The sequence below is a fragment of the Nannospalax galili genome, unplaced genomic scaffold (assembly GCF_000622305.1).
Source record: "Nannospalax galili isolate Female #2095 unplaced genomic scaffold, S.galili_v1.0 scaffold259, whole genome shotgun sequence".
NCBI classification, from domain to species: Eukaryota; Metazoa; Chordata; class Mammalia; order Rodentia; family Spalacidae; genus Nannospalax; species Nannospalax galili.
Genome location: NW_008344750.1, coordinates 2,034,811 through 2,049,357, shown reverse-complemented (window position 1 = coordinate 2,049,357; position 14,547 = coordinate 2,034,811). Strand labels below are relative to the sequence as shown.

Here is a 14,547-nt window from a genome sequence, read left to right as displayed (position 1 = left end):
CTGAGCACAAGCAAGCGAGTATGTGTGCATTCATTTCAGTATGATCTTGACTTTGGATGTCATATGACTAGCTGTTTGAAGTTCCTACCTTGACTTTCCACACTCCCCATCTTCCTAAGTGGAAGACTTCTGGCTGGCCCTAGAAGGCCACATGTAGCTCGCATTAAACTGTGCCATGAGGCTTTATGTGCAAAAACGTGTGTGGGTTCCCAGAGCTAGTACCTGAACTACTCCCAGAGGATGTACACACCCGTCTTCAGTCAGGGGAGCACCTGGGTGCTGGGGTTGGGGCAGAGGAAGAGAACAGCTGGCAATGAGGAGCCTGGCCTTGGCTTCTCTAGGGTCTAGCTAGGCTGGGCAAAGTTGTTTGTAAGGTCTGCCAATTGCTCTTGGTCATTACTGGTGTGTCTAGAGATCTGCCTTGTTGCACTTGGTTGTTGGTGACCAGCCTTTTCTTGTGTCTGATCTGCGCTTGCCTGGCCTTAGACCTGCCCCCTCATGCCCCATGACTGAGCTAGTTCTTGGGAGATGGTGGTCTGTGCTTTTCAGCTAAGATGCAGTAGTGGCAGGGAAGTAGTTGCAGTGGCAACTTATCACTCATGACCAATTCTGTGATATCTGCCCTTTGTTCAAGTGAAACACATAGTAACAGGGAGTGTATTCAGTAATGTGGCTTCAAAGAGCAAGAAGGTCCCATAATGTGAAGGTCATATGCCCCTAGGAAACATGTTCCTGCCAGTCTCCTAACTACCAGTCCCTCTGCCCCTTGATTCTCCCTAGGTGATGTTGAATAAGTCTGGTCCTTGGTCTCAAAAGGATAATGAGAGACATTGAGGTTTAGTGTTGCCAACTTCCTACTCATCAGTGATGTGGGAGAGGATGAGGTGAGGAGCTCCAGGGGTGTCACAGGCCCAGCTGGATACTTTCTTCTTGACACTCTGATCTCTCCCCTGGAGATGTTTTAGGACCAGTTCAGGAAAAGGGTGTTTGAAAGCTTCCAGGTTTGGCAAGCAAAAATACAGGAGGCCAAGTTCCACTTGAATTTCAGAGGATGAATCTTTTATAAACATGCTCTAGGGGCTGGAGAGATGGCTTAGTGGTTAAGACCACTGACTCTTCTTGCAGAGGATCCATGTTTGATTCCCAGTACACACATGGCAGCTAACAACCATCTATAACTCCAGTTCCAGGGGATCCAGTGCCCTCTTCTGACGTCTGAGGGCATTGCATAGCAAGGGTTCACCTACCTACATGCAGGCAATACACTCATACACATAAAATAAAAATAATAAAATATTTTTTAAAACATGCTCTAATTGTTGCGTGGTATATATTTGTGTAGCCCAGGCTGGCCTGGAACTGCCTGTAAAAGACATAGGTCAGGGAAGATTGTTCAAAATAACATCTTCTGGATATGACTGGGCTATTGAACTCATGAACTCACAGAAGCTGTGGTTGCCAGCCTAAGACCTGCATAAGATCAAGCCAGTCAACACTCCAGTACAGAGAGGGATCACAAGGCCCAACCCCTAGTTGAGGAGCTATTGGCAGCTGATAGCTACTAGGGGAGAGAGAGAGTAGTGTGGCCCTTGGTAGGTTGACCATGTCCTAGTGGACACAGCCCTATACCCATGAGCATGTGGGCAGCACTCATTGGGTTAAAAAAAAGACATGATGTTGAGAGATGGGAATGTGGGAGGGATTCTGGGAGGCATTGGAATGGAGGGGGGATATGATCTAAATATATTTTAATCTTGCATGAAATCACCAAAGAATAATTTAAAAAATTTAAATAGGTACAGAATGGTCATTTAAATTTTAATATCAGATAAAAATACATTTTATGTATAGTCTAACTATTATTCTTTTTTGTTTTGTTTTTGAGACAGGGTCTCCCCATAACTCCAACTGCCTGGAACTCACTACCTCACAGAGATCTGCCTGCCTCTGCCTCTGCCTCCTGAGTTGCTGGGATTAAAGTTGTGTGCCACCATGCCCAGCTATCACTTTTATTCTTTCAAAATCTGAGAGTTTTCTCTTCCTCATCTCCTCTCTCTTCCTTTTCTGTGATTCCCATTTATACTCCCACCCCAACCCAGCTCAGGAAGGAGGCAGTCTTGTTCTGTTTGGCAAGTCAATACAGGATCCTGGGGGTGATGGCGTGGGGTGGGCAACTTGGCTCACCCTATTTCTGTCAACTACAGGCTGAGAGAAACAAGGCCAGTGCTGTGGGAAGATTGGTTTCCATCTTGTAAGATGTGTGTCAGACCCTGTCATCAAAAGTGTGTACGTGACTGTGCTCCTTGACATTGAATAACGCTTGGTGAGTGTCAGTCAGGTGTCATACTCAGCCCTCAGCTCCTTTCTACTGTGTGTCTCATGCACTCACAAAGTCCCTTAGTTTTAACCCATCCCTAGTTTATGTTGAAATCGACTCCGCTTGGCAAGAGTTGTGTCCAGACCTGGGGCTCAAGCCAGCGTCTCTGTGTCCCTAACATGGAGCAGGAAGTTAGAAAGAAACTGGAGTCCTGGTCTTGCTTCTGTTCCCCAGGGTTGTGAGGAGCATCAGGTGTGCGTGCCTCACAGACACTGCCTGAGCACAGGGCATGACACTGGCCCTCTCCCAGCCTCTGTGAGGCTCCTTGTACAAGCTGCTTAAGCAGGGTCATGACCTCTTCTCCCTACTGGAAGTGTAGAAATACCCAGGGCACTTCTCCTGAAGAATGTCATATCATCAAACCACTCTTTCTCCTTTGTCAAAGTAGGGCCTTAGGAGGTGGTATCCTGGGGAAATTCAGACTAAACAAAGAATAAAAACCTGGGTCCCCTTAAGACTGTATGACAGCAATGACTGGTCTCACCCCTTTGAGCACCAGTTTCCTTATTCTATTGTGGTTGTGACAAATGATGTGGGGGGCAGTGTAAGGACGGGTTAGGGTTAGGCTTTGGGTCTCACCCCTTTGAGCACCAGTTTCCTTATTCTATTGTGGTTGTGACAAATGATGAGCTAGACTTGCAAAGCATTTGGAACAATGATAGCATCCACAGCATGACAGCTGTGATCTTCTTTTATTTCATCAGCAGCTAGAGTAGAATGTGACTTCCTTCGCTTTGAGGAAAATTCTTTTAATTGCTTAAGATATGAACCGTGAGTTCAAAAGGAAAGAGATGATTATGGGAACAATGAATGGAAGAAGCCATGTCCCCAAGTCAGGCAAAGTTGGAAGTAGGTGCCTCTTGTCAGAGGAGACTCTCAAGAGGAAGCCACTGCCAGAAATCTGGGGGTTGGGCTACCTGGGTCTTCAGAAGAGCATAGGTCTCCTGCACATTTGACTCTGTCCAGGGTGCTGAAATCTGCCCATATAGTCTGTCTCTTCACTGTGACTGCTATGAGTCACCTATCTGCTCCCTGCCTCTGGTTCTCCCTTCAACTCTACAAGTATACACTAAGCATCTACTACGTAGGGAGTTGAAAAAAATTGATTTAGATGATTCTCCAGCCAAAGTTACTCGCAGCTTGCACGGAAGGAGTTCAAGCACAAATGTCTTAGGGTACATGAAGTCAAAGGCAGGGAGATTCATTTCCCTATTCTTGGGTCTCAGTGACACCCGCCTGCTGTTTTTACTCTTACTTCTCCCTCTTATGCAGCCTTGCTAACCTCCAAAGCTACACAGCTCATGCCTTTCCTGATTGTATCATAGCAGATAAATCTTCCCCAGGATAGCTCTTTCTCCATTCACTGGTGTCACAGAGTCAGTAGGACTAATGATCAATTTCAGGGATGAAGAGTAGGACAGAGAGAAAACAGGGGGTCGGGGGTCTCTGAGAAGTGGTGAAGCCATCTAGATAGGAGTGAGTTCCTCGTCGTATTTCTGCATGCCCTCATCTGGAAGCAGCACCTCCACTGTGAAGCTGACCTTCTTGGCATGGACAAAGCTATAGGTGTTGTCAAAGCGCAAGACATCTAGGAGACAAGTAAAAAGATAGGCAGTTGGACTTGACTTCACACTCTTTATCTCTGACCTGACTGTGAGGGAAGACAGCTTAAGTCCCACTGGCTTTGCTTGCCAAACTAGTCCAAATTCCCACAGTGCCTTTTTCTTCCTCCTGGGACCTGTCAACCTGAACAGAGCACGTAAACAAACACTGACCTTCTCCTGGCCTGGGCCCAAGACTGGCTTTTATTGCATCAACAGACAGTGGGAACAATGGGTGTTAATTATATACCATTGTCTCAACACCTGGACTCTCACATGATGGGGCATACGTGGGGGGACAACTGAGAGCATCAGAGACTTCCAAACCCTCTTGGACAAAGTGGGTACTGGACTAAGTCTGAGGCAATGGTTTTAACCCTTGGTCCATGGGTGACCTGACCAAGGATCCTCTCAAGACTGGGCAGAATTTTGTGCTTGTGCAGCTACACTGAAGCTGAGATGGAGCTGGAGAGCTTTCAGGTTGTGCATAAGTTGAGCTCTCAGGGGCTCATGAGGAAAGTGCCACCTGCTCTGTTGTTCTTTGCCTGTGTCTTGTGGTCCAAGTACCCTCAATCCCTCAGGGCCTATGTGTCTCTAGCTCTTGGTGCCTTAGCAGGTGTTTGAGTGTGGCTTAAGAGTGAATGAATGGCTTTAACCTGATGCCCTGGGAAGTGGCCACCATCCTTTTGCTTCATCCTCTAAATGATGAGGCAGGAGGTTCTTGCCTTCAGAGCCAGTGCCCAGCTTAGGTGGACTTACAGACACCAGCCTCAGAGCAGGTGAGACTCCCATCCTCAGGTACCATGTGGGCATTATAGCGCTGGCTGCTTAGCACCTCAGTCATCTCCCCAGCTTTCTGTCGCTCCCCCATCTTGGTCTTAAGGAAAATTCCAAAGCCGATGTCTGCACCATCAGATGAGAACTGCCACCTGTGGAAGGATAGGTTGCTGCTCAACATGATGGGTCCCTGAAGGGTTAAAGTTCAGCCATGTGGGGGGCAGCTTTAGTCTGTTCCTACCTGAGGACACAACCTGGAAACAGGATCTCATATTCCACCTGGTGAGAGGAGCCACGGCTGATCTGCACTGAGTGTTCATATTGGGTCTTCACCTGGTCCCGCACATACATGGACTTGGGGACATCCCCGCCGTAGTTTATCTGTGGGCATGGGATGCTGGAGGTCATTTATCCTGCATAAGACACTTTCACCATCACTAGAAAGATTTCTGTCCCTCCTCCCTTCCTCAAACCTTTCCCTGCCCCTCCAGCCTCTGGGCCAGGAGCTGCCACTGGAAGGTTCTTCTTCCAGCTCATACTTAAATAAAAATTCCCTCATTTCATCTTTTTCTGCACAGCTTTTTAGAAGCCCTCATAAGCCCTAATAAGCTGGACCCATCTAGCTTACCTAATTTCTACACAATAAGGTCTATCTGGAGACATTTGTGGAATGTATAAATAAGTGGGAAAGGAATCAGCTCTACTCACCCAACCCTCCCCTGTCCTTAGGCTCTGTGTACCTTGGTTATACACTTGGGGTTCCCATCTGGGTCAGTCAGGGTCCCCCCAAAATGGGCAGGCAGTTCCTCAGGACTGATGAGTTTCAGCAAACCTTCCTTCCAGCTGTCTGGAAGCAGGGAGATTGAAGGGGAGTTATTAAACATGGAAAGTACCAACCAGCCTCCCATACTCACCAGGACATCCTGAACTTGTTTCTCCAACCTCTGGAAGCTAGGCTTCCAGGGAAAACTTCCAGGTCTTCTAGGCCTCAGGAAATGGCTTTCCCAGCATTAGGTTGTTATGGAAACATGTTTGCCTTTGGCTGAAGGGTTTGGATATTCTTTTAAAAATATTTTATTATTTTTATTTTAAGTGTATGAATGTATTGCCTGCATGTATGTAAGTTGTACCCATGTTGTGCAGTGCCCACAGAGGTCAGAAGAGTACATCGGATCCCCTGGAACTGGAGTTATAGATGGTTGTTGGCTGCCATGTTGGTGCTGGGAACTGAATTCAGGTTTTCTACAAGAGCATCCAGTGCTTTTAACCCCTGACTCATCTCTCCAGTCCAAGTTTGGATATTCTTAAAGGTTTCCCATCATGAGTAGTAAAGCTGAATTGTGCCATTGTCTCAAGGGGACTTAAAGCTATGAGGTCAGAACTTTGCTGGGGTCACTCAGTGAGTAAATCAGATCTTGTGGTGGGAAAGAGACAACTATGTCCTAAAGGGCTATCAGCCCCTGTCATCACCGCAACCATCTCACATAATGTATGTTACTGTTATTCATATGCAAAACTCTAGGAGCTCAGGGGACAACTTGTGGGGGTCAGTTCTTTCCTTTCACCATATAGGAACTCAGGCCATCAGACTTGGTGGCAAGTGCCTTTATCAACTGAACCATCTCACAGGCCATTACATTTATTTTTATTTTTATATTTTTGGGCTTTTTTGAGGCAGGGTATCCCTGTAGCCCCGGTTGTCCTGGAACTCACTATGTAGACCAGGCTGGCCTTGAACTCACAGAGATCTACCTGCCTCTGCCTCCCGAGTGCTGGGATTAAAAACGTGCACCACCATACCCAGCCTACACTTATTTTTATAAAAATAAATCATACTGTACATATGGCTTTTGTGTGTGTTTTTGTGTGTTAGGTGCACGTGTGTGTAAGTGAGCATGCACATGCGTGCATGTATATGGAAGCCAGAGGACAACCTGGAGTGACGTTTCTCATGGTCTGTCCAACTTTTTTTTTGGACAGGCCTTTCATTGACCTGGGATCACCAATGACCAGTGAACCCCAGAGATACTCCTCTCTCCACTTCCTCAGTGCTGGGATTACAAATGTGTGCTACCCACTCAGTTTCTTTCCCTTTCTTTTTTTCTTTCTTTCTTTCTTTCTTTCTTTCTTTCTTTCTTTCTTTCTTCCTTCCTTCCTTCCTTCCTTCCTTCCTTCTTTCTTTCTTTCTTTTTTCTTAGCGACAGGGTCTCCTTGTAGCCCCAGCTGGCCTGGAACTCACTATGTAGACCAGGCTGGCCTTGAACTCACAGAGATCTGCCTGCCTCTGCCTTCGGAGTGCTGGAATTCAAGGTGTGCACCACCATGCCTGGCTTTTTGTTTTTTCTTAAATGTGAGTTCTGAAAATAGAACTCAGTTCCTCATGTTCAAAATGTTAGATTTCACTGACTGCAACTTCTGCAACCTCTATATGACCTTTGCTTTTTCACTTGACAACATATCCTATGACACTATTCACTTGTGAATTGCTAGGTGTGGAGGAGCATTCTTGTAATCCTAACTGGAGGCAGGAGTATCAGGAGTTCAAAGTTATCCTTGGCTATATAACAGGTTTGAAGCCAGTATGAGCTCCATGTTGCCTCAGAAACAAAACAATATTCCCTTGCAGCACTAGTTTCTATGACCGCCCACAATTCATCAAATGGATGCATCATTATGCACTTATCCAGGCCCTTTGTGTTGGACTCCCCTCTCTGAATCCTGGCTACTCTTCCTATTCTTCCTCTTCATCCTCTTCAGCCCAAGCTGCCATTAGAAGCACTGGGGTTACAAGTGCTGAAAGGAAGCCAGGGTACACAGAGCAAAGGCAAAGTAACAATGGATCCAAAACTGACAAGGAAGTGGGTGTGGAGGCCTCAGTCACTGAAAGGCTAAGACAGGGAAAAAGGCTTAGGAACTGGCTCTGTATAGTGAGAACCTCACTTTGGGGAAGAAGAAGCCTGTGGCTACAGGTGATATGCTGAGCTCTGAAGTGGGGGTGATGGACCAATATCATTTTAAAGCTTGTGTGGGGAGCACAGGGATAGGGGTGCTGGAATGACTTACTTCCCAACACTACAATTTTCCTGCGTGTGTCCTCACTCAGGAATGGCTTCATGAGGTTGTAGCCCACAGGGAACAGTTTGGTGGCTGGAGAGACACAAAAAGGAAAACAAGAGAAAGGAATCCCACTGGGCCACTCTTTCCATAATAGCTATAGCCAATATGTAGGAGAGTCATGATGAACCCTGGCAGTTCCAGTCCTTGCACCCAACAAGCCATCCAACCAACCAGCTAACAGCCAACTAACCAGTCATCCATTAATCACCTACCTACCCCTTAAATGAACCAGACACCCAGTCTTGTAATCAGCCAACCAATAAACCAGTAAACCTACCAAGAGCCAACCATGGGCTCAGCAAGTTGGCTGACTTGGTAACAAATAGCCTATGAATTCACCAACCTACTAAACCGTTAAACTTAATGAGGCAGGCAAATGGAAAAGCAATCAGCCCACTAAACAACCAGCTAGACATCCAATCAACCACTCTTGCCAGCCAACCAACCATTTAAACAAAGAGCCAACTATTCAAATAACCTACCAGCCAGCCAAACAACCAACCCAGCTAACCAGCCATCCAACTCTCAAATCCATCACCAGCGAGCTAGTCAGACAACCAAATCATCAATCAACTTGGCAACTAGCCAAGCAATGAGTTGACCAACCATCAAACAGATCTATCCTTTTATGTAACCACCTTCCCAGGGAACAGCCACCTACATAGTGATCACCCAGCTTTGTGCCATGTCTAGAAGGTGTACAATAAAAGTATATAATCAGAGCCCCTGCCTTCAATGGGGCAAGTGACTTGGTCAGAAAAATAAAATAAATAGGACTACAGGCCTGGTGGTACAGCCCTCTAACCCTAGCTACTCTGGAGACTGAGGCAGGAGGATTATAAGTTCAAGGCCTGTCTGGGCTATGGAGTGAGTTAAAGTCCAGCTTAGGGCCAGAGAGGCCCAAGGAGGGAAGAATCACCATGCATGGAGAAGGGACACATTTCTGGAGAAGCAGAGTTTGGAGAAGCAGAGCTGCCTCCTTTTGTAGTAAGGCCAGTGGTTACCATTTCCTGAGCACTTCCTCTGTCCCAGACACTAAGAGGCCTGCATGTAATCAACATGCCTCACAACAGCTCTAGGAAAAGGCATTATACTCTGAGGGCGAATGGTGAGGAAATAGAGGCTAGGTGGTGGAAGTCACTTCCCACATACCTTTCACGATGAGCATGAACTTCAGGGTCTCTGGGTAATTCTCTTCAAGGAGGCCAAAGAACTGTGGAACCAAGAAAGACCCTATTAGAGCCCCCATGCTCTTCTCCTTCCCCCTCTCCTTTGCCATCTCCTGCCTAGAGGTTTTTTGAGAGCTGAGAGAGGTTTTCCTTTCCTTTTTTGTCTTTTTGAGACAGGGTCTTCTTGTAGCCCCAGCTGGCCTGTAACTTGCTATGTAGACCAGGCTGGCCTTGAACTCACAAAGATCCCCCTGCCTCTGAGTGCTGGAATTAAAGGCATGCACCACCACACCCGGCAAGGTTTCCCTTTCCTCTAGAGGGGACTGTCTCACCTCAGACTGTTAGAATCACACCCTAGTAGTAATCACACAATCATCTTAAAGTAAATGTAGGAACAACTGTATCATGGTAGTGACTACCATGTATCAAATGCTCTCTGTTTACCAAGCACTGTACAAACACTTTACACTCACTGAGCCTCCTGGTCTCACTGTCCCTATTTGGGAGGTAAGGAAGCAGAAGTACGGGGAGGGGAGATAACTTGCCCAGGGCTAGAATTGTCTGTGGAAACTGGCCCTGTGTTGTCCCCGAGGTGTGTTCTGTGGGAATTTTCTAGGAAACATTTTAAAGATTTTTGTGGGTAGAGAGGCTAGGAAGACAATCATCTTTTATTTATTTGGGCTCTAAGTAAATTGCAAGGTCAGAGCAGACCAAGATAGTCATTCAAGCACTGTACCTGTGTATGTATATGTATGCCCATGGGCTTCCTCCTCACCTCCTGGTACACTTCCACCACAGGTTTCCAGAAGTGCTTCAGTCCCAGGCCCTCGCAGTCAAATATCATCACAATGGTTTCAATCTTCCTACCCAGCTGTGAGATGAGTAAGGAGTAGTGCCAGGGTCAAGATGTAGGTTTGGGAGATGGTGACCCAAGTACATGGCCCCTTAGGGTTCTTCCAACCCTCTACTCTGTCCTCAGAGGAGCAAATGGACAAGAGTGAATTCATTTCCCTACTCATCCATCCACCCATCATACACACATCCATCCATGCATCCTTTTCCTCACCCACATACCAACTCTTCCATCCACCCATTATCCATTCATCTACCCTTTCACTCACCCATATACCAGTTCTTCCATCTATCCATTCACCTATCTCCTATCACTCCATTTACCCATTCTTCTGATCCTATTGCTATTCATCCCTCCATTCATGCCCCATATATCCAACTGATATTTATTAAGCACATAGTTTGTGTTTGACCCTGAAAGTATAATGGATAATGCTTAATAATCCCGTGGTTCTTATCCTTAAAGAGTCCATCGTCTGGCTGTGGAGATGACAAGCAGCCAGGACTTCCCTGTTTTGTTAATAAGTGCTGTCGTGGAACAGTACAGAGGCTGAAAGGACAGAGAAGATAAGATTTTGATTTAGATGGGATCTCAGCGAAGGTGGCACCTAAGTTTGAGACCTACAGGATAGAGGAGAGAGCAGAGGGAAGTTGGGGAAGGGTGCAGCTGTGTTTGGTGTGTATGTGGAGGTGTTATACAGGCAGAAGGAACACCAAGGGCAAAGACTCAGAGGGAATAGTAGTAACCACCCTTGTTGAGAAATGGGTATTAGGCATATGTATTGAGCTGTATACAGACAGTCCAGAATTACAATGGCTTGACTTAATGTTTTTTTTATTTTATTTTATGATGCTGTGACGTGACACACATTCAGTCAAACCCATATGCTGAATGTTTATTTGTTGTGATTATTTTGAGACAGGATCCTGCTATGTAGCCCTAGCTGGCCTAGAACTTGCTATATAGACCAGGCAGGCCTCAAGCTGATAGAGATCTGCCTGCTCTGCCTCCTGAGTGCTGACATTAAAGGTGTGTACTGCCACACCTGGCCTGAATGTTGAATTTTGATCTTTTCTTGGCTAACAATATTCAGGAAGATGCTACTCACAGTACCCATCTGTACATGTTTAAGGAAGGCTAGACTAACCTGTAATGCTTAGTGAGTTAGACGTATTAAATGTATCTCCAACTAATGGTATTTTTTAAAACCTAGAATGGGTTTATCAGGATGTAACCCCATCATAAGCTGAGGAGCATCTTCACTTGTATCATCTCGTTTACTCTTTGTAGCCATTATCCCTCAAAAGGTGAGGATACAGGCTCAAGAGGCGAGGCAGCTCTCCAGGGTCACACAGCTGAAAAGCAGTAGAGATGATGTTTGACCTGAGAGCCCTCTGACCATGATCCTAAAGGACACAGGTGTGTTCCTGGGACCATGAGCCCTGGCAGCCTCACCTGCCTCTAGCCACTCACCCCACCCTAGGGGCCTCACCCGTTCTGTCTGTAGGTCACACTCATGCAGAATGCGCTCGCAGTCCCTCATCTTGGTCTTCAACAGGTCCTGCTTGGTGACTGAGAAGAGCAGTCCTTTGGGGTCCAGTGGCCCAACGATGTCATACCACACGGGACAGCCGTCACGGTCATAGCCACACAGACCCCCAGGCATATACTTCTGAATCACCTGGGCATGAAAAGATACATGACACTCAGCATTACATAGTTCTCTGGAGGCTCTCAGCTCGGGCTAACCTAGGATTTGCACCACCACGGGATAAAGCACTGGCTTGCCCTGACTCAAGTGAGAAAACTGAGACCTGCAGGGGAGGGTCTTCACATCTGTAAATAACAAAGCCCACTCTCAGTCAGGCCTGACTTAATGCTTCTGGGCCCATTAGTCCTGATTACAAGATCTCCTATGACCCTGTCCACGCAGAGTCTGAAGGTCAGCAGATCTGGTTCAAATACAGGCACTGCTGTTCCCTTGCTCTGTGCCCTTGAGCAAGTGGTGCCACCTCTCTGAGTCCTTTCCCATCTCCCCTTGTAAAAAATGGTTCAGATAATTGTTCTTTGGAGGAGAAAATCCCCATGATAATGCTGGCAAACACCACGCCCTGCCCATTGCACATGTCTCACAGGGAAGCTATAACCATCACTCTACAGTGACCCTAGTGTTGGTATCATTGTCACCAGGGCCTTGGTGGTCTGTTGCTTTCCCACCTAGACAGAATTCTTTAAGCGATGGGGGTGGGTGAGCACAGAGGCTCCAACTGACCATGGTGGTTCAGATACTAGTGTGGGAGTTCAGCCAGGCCTGAGCTCAGATCCTAGGCCTGAGATTAGACCCTAGTACCACCATTGGGCTGTGGGACTTTGGGCACTTTGCTGAATTTTCAATGGACAAAAGAGACAATAATATTCACCTTGTAGTGTTTGGATGATCAAATGAGCTCATGCTTAGCCATTCTTAACCCAGTTCTGGATCTTGTAAGCTCCCAGGAATGATTCGTTACTATTGCAGGAAAGGCTGCAGGGCTGGTGGTTTTCACAGGCTCCTCCCTAGTGATCAGAGGCTGCTTGCATGGTATGTCTATTGAGACTGGGGTGCCTAAGAGTGTGAACTCACCTCTGGGGGCTGCCAATCAAGGATGTGGTCAATGTCCATAGTCTTCCGGAACTCCATGTACTGCAAAAGAAAGTGGTAGTTAGGCCTGATGGGGCCCTCAGTATCCTGAGAAGGGGATGGAAGTGGGGGCATGAGGCACAGATTGTCCTTTCTCCCCCTATGAAGCCTGTACACAAACCTCCAGAATGGGCGGGTCTTACCTTGCGGAGCATGGCCTCTGATTTCTGCAGGTTGAAACTTCTAGCTGTGGAAAGATAGAGGGAAGGTATGAGGTGGGTCAGGGTTACCCTATCTTGCTTCTAACTAGTGGGAGCCATGAAGATCCTAGGGGCTTGGGTAGGACCTAGCTTCCTTGCCTCCTCTTCTCTCCTAGATCTGAACACATGAAGCAAGATGCTAGGGATGGATCCTGAGAGCCGTGGGTTGTGAAGCTGTGGGGACCCAGGTCCTCTTGTTGACCCCTCATCCTGACCGCCCCCATCTCTGCCCTCACCTCGGAGCCAACGAAGAAGGAAATAATCATCAGGGTTGGGCAAGGCAGGCAGCACATCCTGGACATTTTCCCGGAACTGGAAAGAGAGACACTGGTTAATATGGTCCTCACACATCTAACCTTGGCCTCCCAACTCAAAGATTGGCTAACCACCCCTCCTTCCCTTCCTCAGGAAGACTGGCCCAACTTGGCGGAAGATTAAGATGATGGATGGATAGGAGAAGTGGGCTTCGGCATAGATGGGCAAGTGAAGGAGTGGTGAGTCTATGGATAAAGGCAGAATGGACGGATGAATGATGGGTGGATGGATAGAAATAAAGGATAAATCAACAGATGAATGGTTAAATATTTAGGTGAATGGGTGAAAGAAGAGATAGGCAGGGGAGTAGAAGGATAGAGAGATGGGTGGGTAAGTGGGAGGAGGAATAGATAGGTGGGTGGGGAGATGGATGGGTGGATAAAGGAAAGAATAGATGGGTGGGTGGGTGAGCAGATGGGATTATGGATGTGTTCTTAGCTCCCTTTGGGCATTGACTCATCTTTCCATCTTTTACAAAAACCATGGTTTTCTCCCTCCTAAAAAGAAAGGAAGGAAGGAGAAGAAAGAAAGAAAGAAAGAAAGAAAGAAAGAAAGAAAGAAAAGAAAAGAAAAGAAAGATATGGCTCACGATTGTGTCCTCTTCTCTATTAGCTATAGGCATGACAATTCTCTGTTCTGTCTCTCTGACCTGGCCCTTACAGATTGGTTTTCCTTTCAGGGTTGTGAGGAAGAAGGACCCATCAGAGGGAAGATGGGCCACATCCTTCAGCTCCCACTCAGGGCGCGAGAGGAAGGAGGTGCGGGGGGTTGAGGGGTGGGGACAGCTGCCAGGTGCAGCTCTTTGGATCTGGCTCCTGAATGCATCACCCACACTATTGCCAGAAACAGAGCTTTCCCCTCAACACCTGTTCTGGACAGGACTGATGTCACTGGGCTGTGTGGGACTTAACCTCAGTGGAGGTGACAGCAAAGATACAATGTCAGGGATGTGCAGAATCAACAGACAGGGGCAGGGTCCTGGCCACCTTTTCGACCCTATCCCTAAGCCTTTTCCCTTGAGGCCCCACAAGAGGGGAATCTCACCTTGGCCAAGGTCTCTGCCTGCTTGGGGCTCAGGTCTCCAACTCGGCCGCTCATGGTTGTTGGGTAAGACTGAGGAGCAGTGACCACTGCAGGCAGAGGCCCAGCCTCATCTGACAGCCCAGACCCAGCTGGGGCCTTTTGCCCCCACTCCTGGGTGTGGCTCAGGCACCTCCTCTGGGCCAACTGTTTGGATTGCACATTACATAACTGGGATTAAGCGAGGTCCCGTGCTTGGCTCTGGGACAGGTCTGGGGGACGGGGAATGGCAGGCCCAGGGGGTGTGCCAGAGATCCTCTGTCAGATGGAGACAGCTGGGAGGGAAGGAGACTAGCCTTCCCTGGGAACACAGGGTGAGGCCTGAAGAGCCCCACTTAGTGCTTTCTGGCTTCCACTGACCACTGCCCTGGAGTAGGG

At 47.5% G+C, this 14,547-nt stretch overlaps 1 protein-coding gene across 2 annotated transcripts; it reads right to left on the bottom strand.

Moving 5' to 3' along the window:
• Positions 1 to 3,343: 3,343 nt before the first annotated feature.
• LOC103740446 (SEC14-like protein 3) lies at positions 3,344 to 14,269 on the bottom strand. 2 transcript variants are annotated; one of them, XM_008841054.1, is made up of 12 exons: positions 14,134 to 14,269; positions 13,011 to 13,086; positions 12,718 to 12,761; positions 12,518 to 12,577; positions 11,387 to 11,575; positions 9,817 to 9,912; positions 9,025 to 9,085; positions 7,815 to 7,902; positions 5,496 to 5,598; positions 4,997 to 5,136; positions 4,738 to 4,907; positions 3,344 to 3,965 (listed from the first exon to the last, which is right to left on the bottom strand). In XM_008841054.1, the coding sequence occupies exons 1-12, from the start codon at positions 14,185 to 14,187 to the stop codon at positions 3,844 to 3,846; spliced, it is 1,203 nt and encodes a 400-aa protein (XP_008839276.1). In that variant the 5' UTR covers positions 14,188 to 14,269; the 3' UTR covers positions 3,344 to 3,843. The 2 variants fall into 2 exon arrangements, with proteins under 2 accessions (XP_008839276.1, XP_008839277.1); XM_008841055.1 differs by having other exon boundaries at positions 3,844 to 3,965; positions 5,496 to 5,602; positions 7,819 to 7,902; positions 14,134 to 14,187.
• Between the last annotated feature and the right edge of the window lie 278 nt (positions 14,270 to 14,547).